The following is a 24921-nucleotide window of genomic DNA, read 5'->3' as shown; positions in this document are numbered from 1 at the left end:
CACATGTAGGGCATATGTGAGACCCATCAGAGGGTCCTCAGAGATGCTTGTGTAAAAGTCCTAGACATCCTGCCTGGAGATTTCAGGGATGGGGCAGAATTGAGATGTCTTTCTCTCAGTTCTGGGACAGGTTTAGTTTCCACTCTTGTCTTTACTTTAAAGTACTGAAAACTTTTAGCAAATTCTGTCTCTGGACTTGAGATTGATGTCCTATGTGGGTGGTGGGAAATCATGGCAGTCCCAGCCTGAGGACAGAATTAGATGTAGATGGCATATCTCTATTTGGAGTGAAGTAACAAGATGCCTCTGAATTCTGGCCTTTCAGCACTTTGGACAGAGGCCTTGTGGTGCTGTTCTGTTCTTCAGGTTATCATATCCAAATGGATCCTTTACTCATTCCTGCAGCTTGATGCAGTCCTTCTGTATCAGATAACTTTCAAATTGGTAATGCCAATTTGCACTCATCTTTGTTACAGTGTTTGTGACCTTTATTCTTCGGTATAGAGGCCTGGCATCTTTGAGTATAGTCATCATCTCTATGGAACACAAAGACCTTCCATATAGGTTCTCTTCATACGTGTGCTCTACCACTTGCATGTGCCAACAGGTCTACAGAACCAGTCTTTCTGGTAGTTTGCATCCTGGATTAAGTAGTTTATCATAATATTGGTAACCTTGTTGCTTTTATTTAGTCACCAGGTATATATAATTAACCAGCAGTGACCCAGGCCTGTCCACTGTGCTTAGTGGTACATTGAGAGGGTAGTGGGACAAGACACACACCAGAAGAGGATCCTGTGTCATGGTGATTTGTTCCATTTTCTTAGTTTGTGGTACATTGACCTAGTCTTTCTCATTTTTGCAAAGCACATAAATTCCCAGTGGAAATTGGGGGCAGGGATGGGCATAGAAAACATTCATTCATTTCTAGAAGACCAAAAGAGAGATTGGGCTTTTATAGGACTAAAGGTAGTTGCTTATTCATATGTGCTTCAACCTGTACCTCGGGCTCTATAGAAAGGTTGATACTTTTCTCAAACTTAATCTTTCAGAGGTGTTAAAAGAAGAAAATATTTGTGCCCCCTGACCTGGGGTGGCATTTGGGGAGTGTTAAGCATTGTGGCAGCTTATGGTGGTCATATGGCTATACATTAGTCTTTTTGAAACTAACAAAACAAGGAAGGATCAGAGACTCTAAGACTAATTTATGCATTGGGAAAAGTGTGTAATTATCCCAATCACTTTCTTTTAAAAAATTTTTAAGTGCTGAGTATGTGACTCAATGGCATATACCAGGCCCTGGGTTCAATTTCTAGCACTGAAGGAAAAAAAATTATTTTAAGATAAGTTCAAGTTGGTTGTCTCTTGCCTAGCTTCTTAAAACTAAATGGTCCTATACTTTTCATGGCACAGTTAAACACTGCATCAGGTTCAGTGTCTTAAGCTCCTGACTTTTTGCTCATTAAAGCTAAGGTCCTTCTCTAGACCTTAGCAGAGTATATTTGAGAAATGGGAGGATTAAGCAAGATGGTCCATAAGGTTTTTCTATCTGTAATTATACCCCTTTGAGTCTAAAAGATGAAAATCCTTCAAAGCTGAGAGATAAAGGGAAATTTAAAGAATTCAGTAAACTGCAGAGTTTGAATATTAATTCCTTCATTTTGCTAGCCCTGTGTTCTTGGACAGGCCACCCAGTCTGTGTGTGTATTGATATCTTCAAGAATTAGTAAAGCAATTTTACAATACTAAAGTACTTGTGGGCACCCAGCATTTGCTCATTGAGAGCACACATGTTAACTCTTCCAGAGCTTCCATATTTCCTCCAAGTAGTTTCCTCAAATGACCACCACTGTTTCCCCTGCACTGACCCTTGTAGAGATTGGCTTTATTCATTGGACAAGCTGGCAGTGGTACCCCTTTTCTTAGGAATGTGAAAAGACCCAGTGTTCTGAGGCTTCACATAGAAGTAATATACAGATGTCCCCTTGGAATGTGGCAGTAACAAGCCCAGTTTTCTTCAATATCAAGGGGAAACATTAAAACTGAAGTTTGCTAAATGTGTGTTTTGCAGGTTGGACAATCTGCTCAATATGGCTTATGGAGTAAAGAGGTAATGATAGAGGTTCATGATATTCATAATCCCTTCCCACAGTTAGTTTCTTTGATTTGGGGAGTGATATTTCCACCCTCATAAGTTTGTGTTGGATTTTATTTTGCATGTTAATCTAATGAAAAGCTGCTTTCTGAAGCATGATTGACTCATGGAATATTTCTATACCACTGGATGCCACCTGGTCATATAAAAACCCATTATTTTAGTGTTGCGTTGTAACATTATAGCATGTTTCTATTTGTGTTGATTTTTGCTCCCCAGTCCTGCTTACCTCATGAAGCCAGTTCTAAGTACATTTCTTTGCCATTGTAGATGGTATTATTCAGTGCAGCAAGTAATGACCATTTTGTAGTTTAGTGCAGCATGATAGTGCAGCATGTCACTGCAAGCCACACATAGCTTGATTGAAAAATTGAATAGCTATACATGTATCTGTTGGGGAGGAGAATTGCTAAAATTTGGGGGGATTAAAAAAATGGAAAAAAAGTCCATTGCTGTAACCAATCTTTCTCTCTCTCTCTCTCTCTCTCTCTCTCTCTCTCTCTCTCTCTCTCTCTCTTTTTGTGTGTGTGTGTGTGTGTGTGTGTGTGCGTGCGTGTGTGCGTGCATGCACGTATGTCCCCTATTTTGTTTAGTAGGTTTTCTCCAATGACCATTGACGGAATGACCAGTTTGGCTGGAATTAATATCCCTGGGCACCCTGGAACAGGGTGGTGTATATTTGTGTACAACCTGGCTCCCGATGCAGATGAGAGTATCCTGTGGCAAATGTTTGGGCCTTTTGGAGCTGTCACCAACGTGAAGGTCATCCGTGACTTTAACACCAATAAATGCAAAGGTTTTGGATTTGTGACTATGACAAACTATGATGAGGCCGCCATGGCGATAGCTAGCCTCAATGGATACCGTCTGGGAGACAGAGTACTGCAGGTCTCCTTTAAGACAAACAAAACGCACAAAGCCTAATGAGCTCTTGTCCTCAGTCCATTTATATATGAAAACTATACAACAAAGGCAAGTTAAGAGAAACTTTATACATTAGTAAATGTCTTTGTAAGTCAGTGTTGAGATGGGGATAAAACGACTACTTAGCATCCTAAGAAATATGTGAGATTTTTTATTGCTAGTATTTGAATTAAAACTTCTTAAATATCTTTTATGTTTGAATATGGACAAGAGGTACAGGGTTTTTACCTGTCACATTGCATTCTATTGCCTTCTTTGAAGAAGGTGGACCTTTTAAAGTGTTTCAGCTAAGGGAAGACATTTCTTTTCTTTTTACATAACTGCCTTGAACCTGTGAGTAAATATTGAGGCTTTGTGTTGTAATTCTTCAGTTGGTTGTCTTATTTTTCCCCCCTTTTTTTTTTCCTTTTCTGATTAGCTTTGTGTTTGGTTTACATTTAAAGCATTGCTGTTATGTCTAAGAAAAGTATTTTGAAGTTTACATTTTTATTTATGAAGTTAAAAACAGTATTTATTTTGTAATTATGATTTGGGTTGGGGAAGGGGGGGGCTACATTATAAACGCTTATTGTAAGAATACTGGAGAACTTTTCGTAAAGCAGTACCTTGCCAAAGAGATAAGAGCCTCTTTGATGTGGGTTTAAAAAAAGCATCTATTTTTATAAAAAAGAAAATTTGGAGAAACTTTTTACTGGTCCTGGAACAAATATTTTGACTTGAATACTTTGAGAAATCTCTTCATATGACACCTAGTGAGCTTTTAAAATTTACCAGGAAATTTGCAGTGGTTGGAAAATTTAGAAAGATTTATGATGTAGAAAATACTTTTGAGATCTTTGTATGAAAGGAATAGAATCAATGAGGGAAACACTGCTGGTTTCATTTTTGTAATCACCAGTGGAGCGTCTGATCATCCTGGTTATTATGTGATAGGTGGCTCACATTGATTTGTGATTTTGAAACAAATAAAAAAAATTTACAAAAGAATATATAAGAGCAGGCAAGAAATTTAAATTACCAAGAGACGGGGGAAAAAATCTGTTCTTCCTAAAGAAATCCCTTCAGATAGAGCTCATGGTGTTTAGTGATGTACTTGCAGTATTGTTTGAAGAATTGTTTTGTCTTAAGGAAAAAAGATGTTGCACATGATTTGTACTGCAGCAAATCGACAAAAGTGATCTGAGTTGGATATATTTGAAGGTATTTTGAAAGTTACGTTTAAGGCTAACACCTGAGCTTTGTGTAATGTAAATAAGACCTTGTGTTTATGAACCTTTCAGCTAATTTGATTTTTTTTCCCTTACATGCCAAGTGATGTTCAGGTTTTGAATGTTTTTGTATCAGTTTTTTCCTTTGTAAATGGCATTAACATTGTTACTTGAGGTCTTGCTTAATCACTTTTGTTGTCCTGAGGACTTGAATTTACAGTGCATCAGATTCGTTGCTAATTTTGTCTGTAGATAGTCTAGCTTCAGCTGTTTATGGTGATGCTACATTTTCGTTTATAAATATGTTTGTGGTAAAAAAGAAAAATGAGTATAACCATAGGTTTTGAACAAATTTCCTTACATTTTTCATACAAAAATCATAAATATCTGTATGCTATTGAAATTTAACTTTGTATGATGCTTAAACCACTATTTGGGGAAATAATAAAATAAGTCTTTACCATGTATGAAAGAAATTTTAAAAAATACAAAATATTTTCTGATTAGCATCTAGCTTATAATAAATTTTCAAAAAAGCTGAAGGCAGAATTTGCCTTCATCAGGATGCACTGAGAACTATATAGTTACGTCCTGCTTTTTGTATAAACTGAGATGCTCACATGCTTCCCCTAGAACAGGCAATGTGCTATGCATAACATAGTTGTACATTATCTTTGCGGTTGCTTTGAGTTTTATTTTTTATTATTTAAAATTGTAGTTATAAAAATTTTCAGTATAGTACAGTACATATACTGTGAGGCGCGTGCTAAAGTGAATAAGCGAGTTTTCATGCTGACCCACTCAATGCTGTTCAGAGATCAATTGGCTTAGCACTTTCTCATATCCTTAGGTGCATTTAGATTGTCAGAGTTAACCTTCTGCGTTTAAAAAAAAATAAATAAAATACATGTATATACTTAAAAAAAAATAAGGTTTCCCTCAGGGGAAAACAGCAGCTACATGCTTCTTTCCTATACTACTGTAGCAAACCGAGGCATTGATGAGAGGGCATGCAAATTGTGCTTCACTTTACAGTGTTTATCAGAGCACTTAATAAAATGTAAGGCTGGTATTTATTTGAAGTTGTACAGTATGACTTACTTCACATCTGTTGGAATAGAAAATATATTCTGTTGAGTATTTAAGAGGCTGTACATGTTTTCTTTTGTGTTTGGATTCTTTGTACTTTTTCATGTTCAGTACATCAATAAACAAAGTTGAAGGGAAAGAACAGTGTGGTGAGTAGGTCTTTATACACATTTTGGGGGGCTACTGTGCTCTGTCTAATAAAATTTACTGTCTTGAGTTAAAGAGAGGTTCTTTCAGAGCTTAAGTTGAAAGCAGTGTTAAAGAATTCCAAAAGGCAAGTTAATTGAAGTAGAACTGGGAGGAGGGGGTCCTTGCTTGAATGATACTTTCTGATTGGTCAGCTCTCTAATAAACTAATTCTTATAGGAGCATGTACGTCCATCTGATAGTTGTAAAGTTTGGAAAATCAGATACTGATATTATTCTGTAGCTATGATTTTTACCTTCAGTCTTTTGCACAAATGGTAATTACTCTCACTTATTTGAGCTAAAGAAAAAAAAACCAGTAGAATGATGGTAACTTATACCATTTCCACTGGCATAGTGTTATTTATCCATGGGAGTAAACGTTGGTATGCGATATTTATTTCAGTTGCACAATTGGTATATTATTAAGAGACTCTTTTCTCAAGTCAGAAACGTAGTTTCTGTTAGGTTAGGGTGGGTGTGTATAGCACACATGTTCACATGCTTACAAATCAGGAACTCTGTCAACCCAGTGTTTCACACATATGTTCAATTCTTGAAACACACTCTCTAACAGATCTATGAATGGAAAAAAGATTCCTCAGTGTTCTGTGCGAGAATTATACTTTAGAATTTAAGAAAATTTAATATAATAATGGAGTACTTTTTAAAAAATTCTATACCAAATGGATTATTTTAATTTGATTGTCGAGTTTTTTGGTAAAAGCCATTCTAAAGTAATTGTCCTAAATTTGCAACCTAGTAGTCAAGAGCTCAGTTGAGTGACAAGATGCTTCCTTTTCTTTCAACATGCAATTAATCTCCAATCTCCATACTCCCTTTTTTGTTATATGAATTTAATACTCCTAATTTGGAGACGTTGGAATATCCTCCTCTCACCTCTCTCCTCTGGCATGCTTTATCAGTATTTTGACTGGTTTTCATGTCAGTATTTCTTTTATATTTGAGCAGATAGTGGAAAAATTCTTAGTAAAGGAGGTTTGTGAAACTGCTGGTATTGTGAGGAGAAATTACTTTCCCCCACTTTGGAATCCTTCCTCACATGTGCTTGCAAATCATCTGAATGGTATTGCAGTTCACTGTTAGAGTGGCTGACATAAATTCTTAATCTTAACATCATTTTACATTAGTTTAATCTGATCTGAGGAAAAGTGTGAGCAATTTAATCATTTCTTGAAAAATAGATTGCAAGATTTATGACACTTATAAGAGGATCAAAAATAAATTATAGTGGAAACTGAAAGTACTTCCTCCCTGGGTTACCTAGTGAAACGAAAACACATATTTTAACAATAAGTATGTTAAAATTTCAACATTTGGATTTCTTAATGTACTTCCAGAGCAATATGCTTTTGGCTTTTATTGGGTTGAATAAGAAAAAAAGGCAGTGGTTTTACTCCTTTTTGCTTTTGTTACCAAACTGGAACCTCAAGCAGCAGCGGAAAATGGAAATATTGATGAAATATAATTTATTTGCACGATGAGCATATATGGACTGTCATTGCAATGAATAGTCCATTATCATTCTGCCTATAATGTGCTTTACATTCTTCCTCTGAAAATTCCCAGACAAGTTTTTTTTTTTCCCCCTCTTCAATTGGAAGGCTTAAATCTCTACACCATGAATATGGGCAGCCTGTTGGTGTTGATGTAGGACCTTACTGAAGTTAATATTTCCAGAAGCTGGTTCTTAGCATTGTTTTTTAGTGGGTCCATGTGGGATTTTGGTTATCTGCCTACTGTGCTGTGCCCTGGTCTGTAAACACAAACAAATGCCCCTCTGACCTTCCTGAAGAGTACATAGAAAGGAGGACAGCCAGCCACCAGTGCATGGCTGGCAATGATATCAGATCCATGAGCACCGATAAACAGTCGAGATAATTTGCTGTACCCTTTTTAAACCCATTTTACAGCTCATAGATGTGAACCAACCTGCTCTTCTTACAGAGTCGTCTTTGCCTTTCTTTAATTTTTAGCTCACCTCTATAATTTTCAGTACCCTGTTATTGTTTAGTTGAGCAAGTCTTCAGATGCACTTATACTGGTTAAGTTGTCCAAATCCTTTCTGAGGCAAAATTACAAGTTCATAATACGCAATAAGACTCTACATACCTGAATGGTTGGATCAACTGAGGAATTTGGTTGGATCTTCTTACTCTCTCTAAATGTGTCTCACATAGAGCAACAATTTGGTAAGCACTAATATGCCCCAATTACCTGAATATCAGAACGTGCTTGGCTGTATCCACTCAACTTTATAAGACACACTACAACCTTAGGGTCTCGAACTTGGTATTAATGTTACTTTTAGTTTAAAGAACTAACGATGTAGGTCAGGACTAAATTGATGCTAACCTTCAGAAACATGGATGTTACTTTTTCAAGTAAATATCTATTAGCAAGTTAGATGTAAATGTGAGAAAATTTTTGTGCATGCATGAATGCATGGAAAAGAAGCCTCCACCCTCACGGACCCTGTCCTTGAGACTGCTTACTCCACTTCTACAGATAACTAAACAGGGAAAGGAAAGAGAGCTGTCACTGAGGACATTGTTTTTAAAAAGAGGACAGCTTGGGCTCTTCAGGTGTGTTCTGGGGATTAGCAAAGAGAATGCAAACACATACAGCAGTGGTAACAATTGAGCTAGCCATTAAGAGTGGGTGGATGGAAAAGAAGTTGAGGGAGGGAATTGAAGAAAACCCTGTGATCAGAGGCAAGGCTAAGCCTCTGTCCACTTGTAATATTTTGGGGAAAGTTAATATTATTAAGTCATATTCGGTGTAGACTGAGTTCCTTAAACATTTTTGTGAACATGACTAGTTTAATCTGAGATTTGTCATTAGATAAGTAAACTGCAGCTCATATTAGTCATTAGAAATTTGAGTTCATGATGAAATAGTACCCACTGCTCATTGAAACTTCATCCTTTTTCTCTTGCCCATTCCTACTGCAACTTTGAAACTATTTGGCAAGATAGATTATATGTGAATTGGGAAGTTGTATAGGACTTGCTAGCGAAGATATTGCCTTCTTTTAGAAGAGGCATTTATTTGGAGCACGGTGAGCAGTATGACATGTCCAAAGACCAAACAAAATTAAAATCTGCCCAAAATAGCATGCTGGACTGATTATTTTTCAGAGTATATGCTTTTCAAACTGAATGACTTAATAGAGTGATCCTCTTAGCATTTATACTCTGTGCAGTGCCATAGTATCTGGTTTACTTGGTTGGACGTGTATTTCACATTATTCTTACCCATATCACTCAAGCATCACCTGCATCAAAGTCGAGAAGAGAATTATAAAATCCAAACGTTTCTCAGATGTTTCCAAGAGAGGTTTTCATTTGATAGCTTTTTAGCTTTTTGTTGTTTGGAAGCTTAAGAGCAGTCCCTTCTCCTTTGATAAAGAGCCACATAAAACAAATATCATTTAAGTCAGTGAAAGGAGCTGGTGGGTTTGTTCATTTGGAAGGGAAGGCCCTTGGACTGGACATACAGGTTGTTGATACCATGAGCTATCTCTAACTGATTTTCATGACCTGCTGCTTTCTGACAGTCTTTCCTGTGTAGCTGAATGTGTGTTTCCAGCCGACTTGTGGACTTGCAGACATGCGGAGACCAGAAGCTATCTTAAGGGTGACCAGCCTTTGGAATGAAGCTCAGACAGCAAGGTAGCTTTATTACCTGGGTATCAGGCTTTTCATTGTATAGAGGTAAAGGCACAGAAGTTGTCTAGGAGAATGGGGGTGGAAGGTCATGAATCATAAATACAGGTGCTCAGACATCCAGTGGATGCAGAACTTTTATTTTCTTAGACCCTAAATTAAAACTGTCATATCAAGAAATACTGTAGAGTACTGTGTGGGAAGTTAACCCCCACACATTTATATATATGTTATAAATCATCTTCTTTCCCCAAAAAATAGGTTTTTCAAAGTTGCAAAAGTAAGTAATAATTACAAGAAATAATTCAGAGGTTCACACCAAAAATTCCCATTTACCATCAGAAAGACTGAATAACTGTTGCCATAAAGATGAAACAAATTGCAAGTATTGTAGTAAATGTTCTTTAGCAAGATTTTATCTCAAGAATGATTACTGTGGTGTGTTCTCTGCATGTACTCAACTATACATAAAATTATTCCGTTTTTTAGAAGTTATTCTTAGAGAACTGCCTGTTTTACATCCATACATTGCATAAGAAAACCTCTTTGTTTCTATAAGTAAATTGCAACTCATATTTTTTGGATTAAGTTTAGACAGCCTGAGTACCAAATGATAAGGGCTGTTGTCCTGAGAGAACTCTGTCTTGACAGTTCTTATACCCACACCCAAGCTCAGCAGCACACCATGGTACACAGGGTGGAAATCTCTGTTTAAAACACATGTGTATTTATTTTTAATTCCCATTATTTCACTAAATGTATGTCAAGTGCCCACTTTGTACCAGTCACTGTGCTGCTTCTAGGCTGAAGATAGAATTTTTGTCTATTTTTCACTCTTGATCTGGAAGACACTTCAGGAGTCTTGGTCAGCACCTCATTTGGCAGATGTCTGAGTCAATCCCAGAGAATTTCAGGCTCTCTAGAATTCTTTTGCTAGCCTGAAACCTGGCACTTTTAACCCAGCTCTCCCCTAACTCTTGGAACTGTGCCCTTCATTATCATTGAAGTACTAAAACATAAACATAATTGGCTTTCATAAACTGTGTCCTTTTGTGGAGCCAAATTTCTGAAATGCTACAGGAGATGTGTGTGGCATTTAGAAGTTGAACATAAGCAAATGCATGTCTTTTATTGGATTCACTTCACATCATTTGTATCCTTGTGAATGATTTCAATCAAAGATAATAGTCACTGTAGAAAATATAGTAAGTACATAAAATACAAGTCAATATTTACTTCATCCTCTCCTGAAGAAGGGATTTTTTTATTCCCTATTTATCACTTTTCTTGTAATTATATATATCATCTTTTCCATACACTTTAAACATTCAAATTTGCTTTTTTCCCTTCAATAAGGTTGTTTTCCCTTTGATTTTGTTCTTTAGTGTTTGGAAAAAATTTTAACAGACATAAAATAATGCATTCTGATTTGGGTTTAAGGCATGTCAAATAAAAGCTGTTGTCTGGTTTTTATTGTATTGGTCATTGTTGACATTATGTCAGGAAGAAATAAAAATCTGGAATTCTGCAAGTTTTCCCATTACAATTCCATTTCTCCATGCCATATAAGGCTTAAGACAAAAGGAAGTCCAGAAACCAGGACAGTCTCTGCAAACCTCAGTTTTGGGGATGGTGATGCCTAAAATAACTGCTTGCCATCACCGTGTCGTAGGTGGGGAGTTTGAGTCAAGCTTGCTCTGCAGCAGGGTCCTCCTGGATGGAGAAAGAAGTATGCAGATACTTTTTCTCTTTTTGGACAAAGGTAAGTGGATGCCCTAGAGGACCAATAAGTCAACTACTTCTTTCTTTTCATAGCAAGAGAAAATGCTTCTTTCCTTAGTGGGGACAAGTAGGAGAGGATGAGGACGCTGAACCCAATTGTGGGTGAGTAATTTTTCCTCCTTCTTCCTTGGGTCTCTGATTGCAGTGATCTTCTCTCTTGCAAGAGTCTGGGTAAATACTGGCTCCTTATTGCATGTGCTCAGAGAAGTAGCTGATGGCACTTTTAAAAGGATTGACAAGTCTGAAAGACGCTCGTTAGAGTGCACCTGGATCCTGCCATGACATCACAAGCGGACCATAAGCGGCTCTCCAGAAAGCACGGCAGCCTTTTTTCACCCCTTTCTTAACAATGAGACGTAGATTGGGCTTGTTCTCTATTCAAGCATCCTTATGAGTAAATGTCTATTTTTATGATAGAGCTGCACTTTAAAAATAGTTCCAATCAGTGCGACTCTTTTCCCCCATATGTTAAAAGTTATACATGAGTTAAAATATCTCAGATTGCTTAAATTCTTCCAGACGCAAGGCACATTCCTTTTTTTTTTTTTTTTTTCCTTTTTGGGGGGTGGGAGTGGGTGGAGGGGTAGATCAGATACAAAATAAGGACTTAACTTTTGGGCCTTCTCAACCCTGTGCTTGTTCTTTAAGACTTTTACCACTAGCAAGGCTTTTCAACCAAGATTTGAAATTTCTAACTGTTAAAAAATTCATTAATATTTGGCGGGTACTGTCTTCTTCCTGGAGCGATTGTTTATTTTTGTTGCTGAGAGCAATTAGCTAGAACAGTCACAGTTGCAGCTGTTAGATACCATAAGCTCCAGCAGAGATCACAAAAGGCCTTATGCACATTTAGAGTCTGTGTTTGGATTGTTTTTAATGGGTGATGTTTCTGGTGTCTACTGTGTGAGCAAATTTGGTTGGGCGAGCCTGGGCCAAATCAAGTGTACAGTGGGCTCATCAGCCTGCTGTGTTGATCAGAGCCACTTAAACACCTTGCGGCTTTGTGGAGACCAGGATGGCTGTTGCTGCTGTGTGCGGAGAGAACATGTGTTGTTCCTTTCTCTCTGAATTCTCCCTGTGCAAACCTGGATGTGACTCATCCCAAGATGGTATGCTGTCTTCTCAGGAAGTTTGACTTTTATGTTTACTTCTTGTTTGCTGCTCTTGACTTGTTGGGGCTTTTGTGGGATAATCTGCATGTGTGAGTATGAGAGGGAGATTCACAGATACAATCTGGTACCCACTGATTTATGTCTTTTTCTAGAGTAGCTTCTTAGAGAATCTTGGCTCCAGTTTAATGCCTGACACTTTAGAAACAGCAATGCAAATGAAGGGATTGTTTCCCTATTTTTATAGTGCCTGTGCTTTTGCCTCTGAGTATCGTTTTGAGAGGGCACTGTATATGCTGTGCCTGCTCAATAACTGTGCTGCTTTAGGACTCCAGAGTGTGCCTTTACATACTTTCTCATCTGACTGTGACCTGTGAGGCAGAGAATTCCGAATACTCTCCATTTCACTGCAGAGTAGGTGGGCTCAGGCTTGGTGAGTAGCCAGCCACCTGTTTACCTTTCTGTACTGGACCCATTCACTCTGCAAATAAGAAAACACTTTTTTTTTTTTTTTTTTTGTATTTTACTGCTAGCTGAAGTAGCTTAATAGTCTCAACTCTAGTTTAAAAGCAGGTAGAAATTATACTCATGCACAAGACTGGTTTACATGGTTTGTTGGTAGAGAAGAATAGAATCAGCAGGGTATGTTGCCTTGTCTGTTTAGGGAGGAGTAATTGAGGAATCTTGGAGGATTTTGATAATTGTATTTTAAGTAGACATCTAAAGTGTACACTGAAAGTTTGATCTTTGGTAGCTAACTAGCATAAATTAATGAGAAGTCATTACATTTTGATGAGATTTTAGACACTTATACAAAGATATTTTTAGAGCAGTCTTTCAAACGGCAGTTGATTGACCAGATGGCAATCTGTTTGATCAGCCAGCTTGGAACTATTACTAAGTCAAGTGGTGTGGCTCTTCTTTAATCACACCCCACTCCAATAATAATTTTCATATAATTGGGGAGGCATGGACACTGGTGAATAAAAACCTCATCTAGTAATTTTAATGGACTTTTTCTGTGAATATTTTCTCTCCTCTTAGATAACTTTTTTTAAATGATACTACAGTCTCCATGTTTTGAGTTGACCACACAAAGTTTCTGCAAAATGCAATGCACTCTTCCCTCATCCCTTCCAAAGAAGATTAGTTGTGGTAATACAAATTGTTGATGGATTTGTTTCTTCAAACTCTTTGAGACAATTTCTCATGTTCTAAGAAACCAACTGAATATAAGAAACTGTTGGAATTGAAATGTTGAAAATTGAAACATTGAAGACGTTGCAGTTGAAGTATGTCTTGGAATTGAAGTATGTCTGTAAGACAAGTTTTTTGTTTTTGTTTTTGTTTTTTTTTTTTTTTTGTTTCTAGGAATCCACCTCAGGGCCTCAGACATACTAAGCACATGCTCTAATACTGATCTATACATCCACAGCCTATTAGACAAATTTTTGTTTTTAGTACTCAGACTTGATTATGAATGTATTGGAAAGCAGTATGACAACATCATCATCTTGGATAAATTACGTAAGATCCAACAGAGGTGTAGATAAGTGAGATGAGAAGGACAAGGAACCATGAAGAGGGATAGATGGGTAAGCCAGATGTCCCAGTGAGAGCTGAGGACACCCCTCTGTCATGCTCCCCTTTCCACATACTGAGCAGGAGCCCTCAGGCAAGGGCTACTGCTGACTCCGGAGGAACTCCAGTAAAAAGACTTCTGAATGGACTTTGGGTCAGTGGCCCTTTCTTTACATCCCTTTATATGTGGATACTTCATAAGATCCTGAAACCACAGATGATAGCAAACTTTGTGTATACAGGTGTTCCTTGACTTATGATGGGATTATTTCCTGGTAAACCTATGGTGAGTTGAATATAGAGTTAAGTAAAAAAATGCTTTTTTTGAATACACCTCACCTCACCTAGCATCATATCTTGGCAACACTGTATATCAGACTACTGGTTGTTTCCCAGTGATTTTGTGGCTAAATGAGAGCTGCAGCTAACTGCCACTCCCCAGCATCTTAGGTATTGTACTGCATGTCACTAGCCTGGGAAAAAGGTAAAACTTTGAAGTCCAGTTTCTCCTGAACCTGTATTGTTTCATGCCATCGTAAAGTCATAAAATTATAAGCTGGAGACTGCTATTTTTCTTGGTGAGCAGGGGAGATACATACTTAACTCCAATACAATTTAATTTATAAGTTAGGCACAGTAAGATTAGCAATAATAATAAAATAAGAAAAATTGAAACCACATACTGTAATAGAAGTTATATGTATGGGGTCTCTTTCTGAAAACATCTCATATGGTCCTGATCTTTCTTGTTGATGGGGAATACCTGAAATTACAGAGGGCAAAACTTCAGATCAAGGGAAGCACAGTATCTGGCTCAAAGTAAAGCATCTGATCTCAGCTGAGTTACATCTAAAGCAAATGTCTGAATATTTACAAGACATTTTGTCTTCAGTAGGTCTGAAACTTAGGTATGTGTGGACCCACTTTGGAGCTTATTCACAGAGATGCTTCAGGCACCTCAGCTTTCTGATTGAGTGACTGTACAGTGAGTTCCAGAAGAGCGCCATACCAGGGGCGTTTTAGCCAAGGCAGACATACCATTGGTTTAGTGGCTAGACCTAACTGAAAGCAGAGGAAATCTGAGGTGTTCTATTTCCTTCTCCTTCTCCTTGGTTGTGTTCTCTTCAGGTTGCAGGAAGCTCATGGTTGCATAGTCCTACTCCAGTCTTCAGAAATCTCAGATATGACAGCATTGTATGTGATATCTCATTTAACACACAAAAAAGAGGCATTCTATTATTCCCTGCTTTACAGAGGAAAAATATGAGATGGCAGGATATCAGAAACATTGTCCAAGGACTGTAGTTAGTAACTGTTGAGCTGGAGCTGCACCTCAATGTCAGAGTCTGTAGTCTCACCACTGTGGATGGTGGAGGTTAATAGTGGCCATAATGGAAATACTTGACTTGTGCCCTTAAGTGAGGTGACTTGGTTTTACTGCTAAAAATCAATCTCTTGGGAAACAGCCCACCAGCTGAGAGTTTTTTCTTTTCAGTGGGGTGCTCTGTAACATATAGACATCTTTATTCATGTTTTAGCTTTCTAGACTGGAAAACTCCTTAGTGTAGGATCTTTCTGCAGTTTAGCTTGGTGTTTCTCTTTGTGTCTACCACAGTGCTTTGTGAATTGTAAATACTCAAAATGGTTATGTATTTGTTTTTATTAAGGAAGGATGAAGTCTGAGTTACTGCTACTTATTCAAAGTTCGTGTGTGAGACTTAGCTTACCCTAAAATTTATTTTCTTCATCAAGAAGTTAGTGTTGATCCTATGAGACTGTATATTAGTTCATTTTTTGTTACTATGAACACATCCCCACAAACTAGATAAGCCAAAGAAGGGTGGTTTATTTGGGATCAGAGTCCAAAAAGGGGCCATATCTGGTGACAAGTCTTTTTCTTGAATGTGTTCAAATGATTTTCATCATTCAAAACCTGTCTTGTTACATTGGCTTTCTTTTTTGAATTCAGCCATGACCAAGGTACTAGACTGGGCATTTCACATTGGTTATTGCTATTTTCATGGTAATTCTGAAAGGTATATAGTATCCCCATTTCACAGATAGGAAAACATTAGTTATGGGGAAATAAAACGGTGGTTTTGGTGCTTTCACCATTGCCAAATAAGATGGAAAGAGAATTCTTTGTTTCCAGGAAGGTGGATGATAAATGGTATATTTGGGAATTAAATGATGATTCGGCGACTAAATTTTGGGACCAAAACCCAGATAATTCTCTGTCTTGTGGTAAATACACCTCCAAGTGATCCAAAAACTAGCAAGCTTTAGTGGAATAGAATTCAGATTAAAATCTTTATTTGTCTGCCTTCAGAGACAAGAGAGCATTTGTCCAGTTATCTTATCCTTTTTTGTGTGTGGATAGTCCTTATCTCAGTAGCAGTTGTGGCTATTTCTGTTTTTACTGTTTGCTGTTGGTCATGTGTGTTATTGTAGCTGCAGGAGTACAAAAGCCTGTGGATTTGTTGGCATAAATGCCCTTATTTGGCAGGTGAGGAACTCAGGTAAAGGAGAAGCAATTGACTTGACTAATGTTGAACCTTCATTGTGTGATTAGAACTGCAAACCTGCAGGTACCAGGCTGTGATTTAAAAACATGTGAAATGATACCTGGAAATATTCAAATACATTTTTTAGTAGCACTCTATCTAAATTAGAGGGCATAAGCTTGTCTAAAATGCACAGTATTTCAGGCAGTGGTCTGATTACTTACCATCACCACCACAGGGGCTTCAATATCATATAATCTTGGTTTCCAAACTGGTTGCTAATAAATAATTGTCGTACCCAGAATAAGAGCCCTGGACTGTTCTCTAACATGCTTTATTATAAGTGTGGCCCATAGATCAGCATTTTCACCTAGAAACTGCTTTGAAATGCAGATGTACTGTATTTCCATCACCAAACTATTGAAGTGTAATCTGCATTTTAGCAGAGTTCCCAAGTGATGGTGTACGGATTAAAGTTTGAGAAGAAGTACTGTAAGGCAGCATTTCTCAAACTTGAGTGTGCTTAGATTGACCTAAGACTTTGCAAAAACAGACTCCTGCACCCAGAGATTAATTCAGTTGGCCTGGGGTGTGTGCACTGAGAGTTGTGCTTTCACAAGGTATCTTGCAGCTTTTTGATTGGATGGCCCATGGAACAGGGTCATTTCAAATATCATTTGAGTGGTGGAGCACAGTGATGTTAAGATCCTTTGCAACCAATTTTTTTTTTTTTTTATCAAGGACTGAATGTGGATTCATTGTATTTCCACATTTATTTATTGAAAAGTGATACTGCAGAGGCCTAAGGCTGATAAAAAACTGTTCTGTAGTCACTGGGAGAGAAGAAGATCTGTATAAAGATAAATAGAACAGGAGAATGATGCTCACACAGTTTCCTGTAAAGCATTTAATGGATTAGCCAGAAGCTTTGCCCTCCTTATCCATCAAAAAAGAAAAAAAAATTGTCCATCTCAGCTTTTCTTAAATTCCACTTCCTTCTAAGAACTCTGATAACTTTTCATTGCTCCTCTTGCCAAGAACTGTACAGCAAACAGACCAGATCTCAGCAACCGACATAGCCATCCGGTTTTTCCTTTTTAAGTTGATTTAGAACAGTTCTCGGGCAGCCTCGGCTTGGCTGCCTACTGCTTTGCCTTCAGGCATTTTTATGTGTTTATCCTTTGAGAGCGTAGGTACCTTTGAGGCTCACAAGCAGTCTGTTGATCAGTGTGGTCAGGAAGTGGAGACTCCTACCCGTGCCAGACAGCTAAATCTGCTACGATGTGGATAGTAGATGGGTTTTAATAGGTGCGTTTGTGCTCCTGTCAAGATGAAACTCTGAGTTGACGTATATTTTCATGTGTATCAGGAAATATTTAAACAGGAGTGGCACTGGAAAATGCACTCTCTCTCCAAAAGTAAATTTTTTTTTTCTAAGGATTTTCCCCCTGTGACATTTGAACCATTATTCTGTGTTGACATTATATACTTGATTGTCTTAATAAAGGGGAAAACAGTTGCTTCATTCTTGTAGTAGGTGCGGTGCTTAGCAAGCTGCTGTAGGTAAAGTTTAGGTATGTAAAGTTTGACTTATTTGCCCTTAATTTTTAGCTAAATCTTTTTTTTTAATATTTCTTTTTTAGTTGTAGTTGGACACAATGCCTTTATTTGTTTTTTTATTTTTATATGGTGCTGAAGGGCGGCACATTTGCTAAGTGAGTGTTCTACCACTGAGCCACAACCCCAGCCCAGTTAAATCTTTTTAATAATAAAAAGTAACCTGCTTATAGATACATGAAGTAACTGCTAAGAGTTAAGTTTCTATGACAGGTGTCAGGATTTTAAAAGCCCACGCCTTACTTACAAAATTTATTTTGTTTCAGTTTATGCAGGTGTGCTTTTCAGGATAGTATAAGAGTTAAAAAAAAATTGCAAGAATATTTTCTGAAAAATGTGTGGTGATAGGAGAATCTGTGCTTTGTGCTCAATTTAGACATTGCATGTGTATCTACATACTACATAAGATACTATGATACCCCAAAACAGCCAGGTAATTCTGGAGGTTTTAGTTGAAAGGGACCATGGGATTAGAAGAAAGCCAGTGTTTCACTATAAGCCTAGCCCTTTCAGCTCTCCAAACGAGTTGTGTTCCACTTTCTAATAGCTGAGGAAACAGGTGTCTTAAGATTTATTTGCAGAGCTGAGATTTAAATTTGGGATTTGAACTTGGGCACAAGAACCTCTTCTCGGCGTACTCCCTGTTTCATTGAAAGCTGAGTAAAGTAGATTTGAGTCCATGTGGGCTTTAAAAATGAGAATGTCAAAATAGAAAGACAGTGGAATGATTCTGACATAACTTTCCTGTGTACATATGTGAATATACCATAGTGAATCTCTGCATCACGTGCAACCACAAGACTGGGATTCTAATTAGAATAAGTTGTACTCCACATTTGTATAAATAAGTCAAATTATACTCTACTGTCATGTATAACTAAAAAAAAAAACCCAAAAATATCTTAAAAATTAAATTAAAATTTGAGAATTAAAAAAAAAGAGACTACCTGCCTCAGGGTCTTAAAGTTTTGAATGTATATTTAAATTTAACCCCAGAATCTCATGAAATAGATAGGTCGGGTGTTATTACACTCATTTACAGGTGAGATTGTATTTAGTGGGAAGAACCTGAAGCCCAGGTTGAGGGGCTTGCTGGATATAACAAGACTGATGAGTGGCAGTGCCTGGGATCACACTTGGCTCCTGTTGACGAGCTTTCTCATGCCTAACCTGTTAAAAGTGCTTTTAAAAGTGGCTGGAGAGGTTTTGAAGCAGAAGGTCTGGGGACTGTGGCATTTCATACAAAGCATTATAAAATGCACCTTTACTTTAAGGCCCCTCTGCCTCCCTCATTCCTTACAAACTGACTGTGGGGAGCTGTGTGGTGCTAAGCGCCACCTGGATGAAATTTGTTAATAGGTGCATTCTAACTTAGGGACATTCAATACCCATGACTTGAGAGCTTAATATTCTTGGGGGGAGGTGAATCTAAGTGTTTTACCCTTTTTAAAGTTCAACATTCTTTTCAGCAGATACTTAATGCTTAGTGTGAAAGTTTGTTGATCTTTTGGCTAATGTTGCAGCCTGATGCTTACAAAGTTAACTTTGGCTTGTGTGAGTAGGATTTGGTTTACCGCAAGAGCTTTTCTAGCCCTTTTGCTCTAGAGACCTCTGGAGTGTATTGGTAGCATCCATGGCTCTGATAGTGATTATTTTATGGTAGGCCCTTTTACTTCTGAAGGGCAACACTGCTTTTTGCTAACACGTATCATACCAGCATGTCAGGCATGTCTGGTCATGTGTGGGTCTGGTCTTTCTGTCTGGTCACCCAGACTTGGGAAGTGACTTGTCAACCCTCTCCTGAGAGCCTGCTTCAGAGGTTTGGCAAACTCTCCTGGTCCTGCTGTGAATCCCTGAGGCTTGTGAAGGATGACAGATGGTTGGGCTAAACCCAGAGCCACCCCTCTACATAATGATGAAAAACGACCAGCCTCCTGGTAAGTGAAATCAAGACCCAGACACCTTTTAGTTCTCGTCAACAGGACTTTAAAAAGAAACACAAAGCAAAAGACGAGGAAGAAAGCCTTTCCTAAGTTAACCGTCTGTCCTCATTGGTATTTTTCTGCCCTTATTAGTAGGAAAGTCTTGATGTCTGTTCGTCTATGTGGTTACTCCTCCCAGACTGCTGAGACTAAGAAATAATCCTCTTTGCCCTTTTGGGTGTAAGTAATTGCTGCTAAGGGCATGTGAAGTTGGACACCATTAAGATGCAGACCTGCTTCTGTGGTTCATGAACAGCATGGGGCCCACTGTGCTCAAAGCCCGTTCCACATTGGTCTCTTTCTCACAACTCCCGAGGTTGGTACTCACCCCAGCCCTATTTGGCCTGGCTCTTTTACCTGGCTTCAGCTGATTGCACTAGTGGTACCTGCCTCAAGGACAAGCGGTCTGGATGCTAACCAGTGGGTGATGTGGGCAAGTTATGGAGAATGGGAGTAAGTTAATAGGTAGAAGAGCTGAGTCTGTCTCAGGAACAGTGGCTCACAACAGTGAAGCACCAACAAATCTCTGTTGCTTGGAGCCTCTCCAGTTAGTGTGGCTCCTTGAAGCATGTAGTTAGGATCTTGGTCCTATCTTCCTTATGGTCACTTCTGTCCTTTTGACAGTGCTCCCTCATGAATTAAGGCCTCTGTGAGTCTCTGTCCACATGTACTCAAGCATCGTGGTTATAAGAGCAGCCAGTCTCTGAAGTAAACTGTGTGCCTTCAATACCAGCTCTACCCATTCCAGCTGATGAATTCCTTAATAAGGTCCTTAATCTTTGTAAGCATCCGTTTTTCTTTCCCTCTGACTTGAAAAAACAGTACCGTCCTCACAATGTTGCAAGACAATAAATTACAGGTGAAAGTGTTAGCATAACACCTGGAACATGGTCAAAAAACGTTAGATGCTGCTGTCACTGTTATTATTGCCATTACCATTGTTACTACTCAGAGGAGACTAATGAGTAGATCTCTGTGCTGGGAGAGTGCAAAGTCTTCGGACTATAGTTGTCCATTTTCTGGCCACTGGTGTGATTGTGGTGTGGAGCCTTTTGATGGTGACATTAAAAGATGCAAGGCTTCCCTTTGCTTTCCCTACCCTTAAAAGTCTGATCATCGGCCTAGTCCTCGTCTATGGACCTGAGGCTGTTTTCACCTGTTCCTGTTGGAAAAGAAACATCTAATCAACAAAGGGAGCCCCAAATCCCACAACTCTCAAGTTCCTGAGGAATCACTATACCAGCATAAAAATCATAAATGGGATATCTTTCCTCGGTACATGTTCACTTTGACTGTCTCTCTGCCAATTAGTTATAAACAGAATTGAATGATATCCCTATGCAGTTTCCCAAAGGACGGTTGATCACTGAGATACACAAACATGCCACAGACCTTTTGCCATGTCTTTCTCTTTTGATGACTGAGGCTCTGGGTTCTCTCGTGCTGGCACCAGGACCCAGAGAAGGTAAGCAGAGATAGTCTTTTATCTCTGGACTGTTCACCTTGGCTCAGTGCCCTACTGCTTGTGTACAGGAAAGAGAAGAAAGAAGTAATTATTAAAGAGAACTTCCCCACTGCCTGTGCTGTGGCCTCCTTCTCTGACAGCCAACTTTTAAAACAAGCGTCTTAATATTTCAGCAGATGGTGCTAAGGTTTGTTAGAGCAGCCTACAGTATTCCCAGTTTGTTCCCACATTTCTGGATTCTTTGTAATTAGCTCGCAACATGGTTGAAAGTAAGCTCAGATGTAGCCTAAACCCATGGAGCTTGGAATAAGAGAGGCATCTGGCGAGAGGTGGGTGGGTAGTCTTGCTTTGCTTTCAGGGAGTTACCCCAGAGGTAAGCTTTATGATTTTCACAGCAGCTAGAACCAGAAGTCACTGTCGCTGTTCTGTAGCGTGTCCTGGCTGCCCCTTTTGCTTCCAGATAAAATTCAAGTGTTGGTTTTCTTCTGTAAAGCTCTTTGTCGTTTTTGTCCCCAGCCTGGTTTTCATGAAAAATCAACTTTTTTTCTTTTTTTCATATGTGAAAACCAACTCTTGTTTTTGCTTTATGATTTGTTTATTGTCCCTGTTCCTACATTTTGTACATTGTCTAGGAATCTCAGATAGAAGGTGTTATAATTTTGGAAGATCAAGGAGTCAAATTTTGTAAGCAAATAGTATATTCTGAAAAGGTTTTAAGACTGAATTTAAGCCAAGTACATTTTTCTACATTGGGCTCGGTTATGCTATTTTCCTGATATTAAAGCTACATTTTAAGACCTCCACTTACTTGAGATGGTTTTGTCCTTCTCTTTGGTGTTAAAACCATATGAGGCAATGCTAAATTGCCTTGTTAGGCTCAAAAGTGACTCCACATGATGGCATGGGACCAAAAGCACTTTAAAAATCAGAATCATACTGGGCATAGTGGTGCATGCCTATAATCCCAGTAGCACAGGAGGCTGAGGCAGTAGATTTGCCAAGTTCAGCGCTAGCCTCAGCAACTTAGTGAAGCCCTAAGCAACTTAGTGAGAGCCTGTCTCAAAAAATGAAAAGGGCTGGGGTGACTCTGTGGTTAAGTACTCCAGGGTTCTGTCTATGGTATGCAAAAAAAAAAAAAAAAAAAAGGCAGAAGAAGAAGAAAAAAGAATGTTAATAATTCTGACCATAGGAAGAGTGAATGTAGCATGTAACATCTTTACTAATAAGAATCTCCTTTTGTCTTCAAAAACATGACTCTGAAGGAAGTCATGAAAGGTAACTTTCCTAGTGACTTCTTCCCTGGTCCATCCTCACGGCTGGACATTAAATGATGCAACTATTGATAGCAACTATTCTCTTAGCAGAAACTTTGCTCCGCAATTAAGTATGTATTAAAGGCTTACTGTAAATCAGACAGTTAAATGAGTCATATGCATTTTCCCTTATTCTTCATACTGTGTCACAAATACTAGGTTATTCTTTCATAGACAAGGGCCCTGAAAATACCAAGGTAATAAGTGGTAGAACTGGCATCTAAGCCCGAGTCCATCATATTCAGAAGGTTGATGGCCGAGATTAAGTGGAAAAAAATCTTGTCAGCAGTTTTTATTTTTTAAAAATATTTTTTTTCATTGTAGAGGGACACAATACCTTTATGTTATTTATTTTTATGTGGTGCTGAGAGGATCAAACCCAGTGTCTCACACGTGCTAGGCATGAGCTGTACCCTTGATGTTTCAACCCTGTCAGCAGTTTCTTAATATCTCTGCTTCTAGTTGCCTGACTTCCCCCATATCTGATCTTCATTTTATCTCTTTGCTAATTATGGACCAATACTCCATGCTATAGAGAATTAGTAATGGCATAGAGAGAATTGTCAGGTTTGAGTTCTAATTAACTGCACATTTATGATTTGTTGGTGAGGGAGAAATACCCTTTAGAATAAAAAGGTTGGGATATCAAAGATGAGTTCAAGTGGTTCCTGAGGAGATGCACTGCTGAGCCTAACAGAGGAGAGCTAGCTATTGTCAGAGCAGAAGGTAGACTGTGCTTTTGCTTCTACTTGGTGTTACTGCTCCTATGTGGTGTTACTTCCGCCACCTTAGAATATTTACTGTCACGAAAGCAAACAAATTCTCTGAAATGGGGTGTCCAAATGAGGTACTGTCCTTGTCTTCGTCCTGAGAATCTTCTGTTGTTAATGATTATTTGAGATTTACTATCAAGGGCAGAGTTGGAACGCTTTGTGAAGATTTTTAACAGAGTAAATGCCTGAGGTTCTAGCTTTGGAACCCAGGATTCCCCTCCTGAATATTAAGCAAACTTGAATAGCAAAGGTACTCCTAAGGAATCCTCCTTGGCCAGATGGACCAGGGATATGTTTCCAAAATTAGTGCTGCACAGAGAATTCTCTCTTATGGACAAATAATTCTCCCCCTCCCTGAGGACCATCTGTCTCATGGGCAGAAGAAAAATAGGCATCTGTTCAGGTTTGTAGGGTTGCCACCTGGACCTGTTCCTATAGTGTTTCTAAGTAGAGGATTGGAATATCTCTGGGCCAACCCTAAATCTTTAAAGTACTGGGGTCTTCAAGGAATTGCAGAATCAAGACAAGATAAATTTTTATCCAGATCCTACTTTTATAGAGCAATAACAAGTGGTCCACCATTGGAGTCCAGGGGCTGATAAACCATTACATATGAGTTCTGCTACAACTGTGCTTTTATGTGATGCAAAAACAGCTGTATATAATGTGCAAATAGGCAGTTCTGGCTATGTTCCAATAAAAGTTTATTTGCAAAAAGGTGGCCAGCAGGATTTGGCCCATTAGCTGTATCTTGCAAAATCTTTTCCCAGACCACAGGAATTTAGTTTATGTGGGTGATTTTCCCAGTTAAGGATTTATACTTATGCAGTGTAGTTGGTAGCAAGGCTGATACTGTGAACTCTCTATCCTTTGGTTTTGTAAATTTGGCTTCAGGTAGTCACCCATCCTCCTCCACAGTGTTATCTGTTTATTCACGGAGCCTCTTATTTGGAAGTAATTTCTTCATCAACCCAACATGACACTAAGCTTGCATGCTGATGTTAGGCTCCTAGTGGAACATCAGGTGTCTGTGAATGTCAGTCAGGACACATCCATTTAGATATGCCTCTTTCAAATTGGGTGCGCCTAGCTCAGTCCTGGGACGTCCTTAGGTATACTGAATAAAGTTAGTTATGTTGAATAGACTGTTCCTTTACTTCTAGGATTTGCTCGTATGTGGGTTGGAGTTCTTCAGTATGAAACTAATGACTTCCTTCTTGTGGTGCTGTGGGTGGTTCAGCATATCACAATCACAGATGGATTTAGGCCCAGTACCTTTGTTCTCTTCCCCATTTTGGTTCTGAAAGGAAACATTGAAGGGAAAAAGCTGCAGATGTGAGCCACCAAAATAAACACACTTCTGACAGAGCTGATACTTCCTGTTTCTTGGTTGGGCTTAATTCTTTACATCCAGACTGATGGTTAACTGTCTAGGCAAGTGAATGAGAAATTGTGTACAAGCTAGAATTCGAATAGTCAAATGTTCCTGCATTATTTTGTATCATTTCCTCTCTCTTCATTCTCCATTGGGAAGGGGGTGGTAA

General features: G+C 38.6%; 1 protein-coding gene across 25 annotated transcripts in view; it reads left to right on the top strand.

Annotated features, from left to right (window-relative positions):
* The window catches only part of Elavl2 (ELAV like RNA binding protein 2), a 152696-nt gene extending 147178 nt beyond the window's left edge, over positions 1–5518 (top strand). For 18 of the 25 annotated variants that reach the window (XM_078047715.1, XM_078047706.1, XM_078047711.1 and 15 more), the window contains 2 exons: positions 2072–2110; positions 2749–5518. In XM_078047715.1, coding sequence (XP_077903841.1) covers positions 2072–2110; positions 2749–3079 — 370 coding nt within the window. In that variant the 3' untranslated portion in view covers positions 3080–5518. The remainder of the gene's footprint in view (positions 1–2071; positions 2111–2748) is intronic. The other 7 variants (XM_078047710.1, XM_040285878.2, XM_040285869.2 and 4 more) reach the window with 3 other exon arrangements.
* The last annotated feature ends 19403 nt before the right edge of the window (positions 5519–24921 follow it).

This window comes from Ictidomys tridecemlineatus, chromosome 4, assembly GCF_052094955.1.
Source record: "Ictidomys tridecemlineatus isolate mIctTri1 chromosome 4, mIctTri1.hap1, whole genome shotgun sequence".
Taxonomy (NCBI): domain Eukaryota; kingdom Metazoa; phylum Chordata; class Mammalia; order Rodentia; family Sciuridae; genus Ictidomys; species Ictidomys tridecemlineatus.
This window is presented reverse-complemented; position numbering and strand designations above follow the sequence as displayed.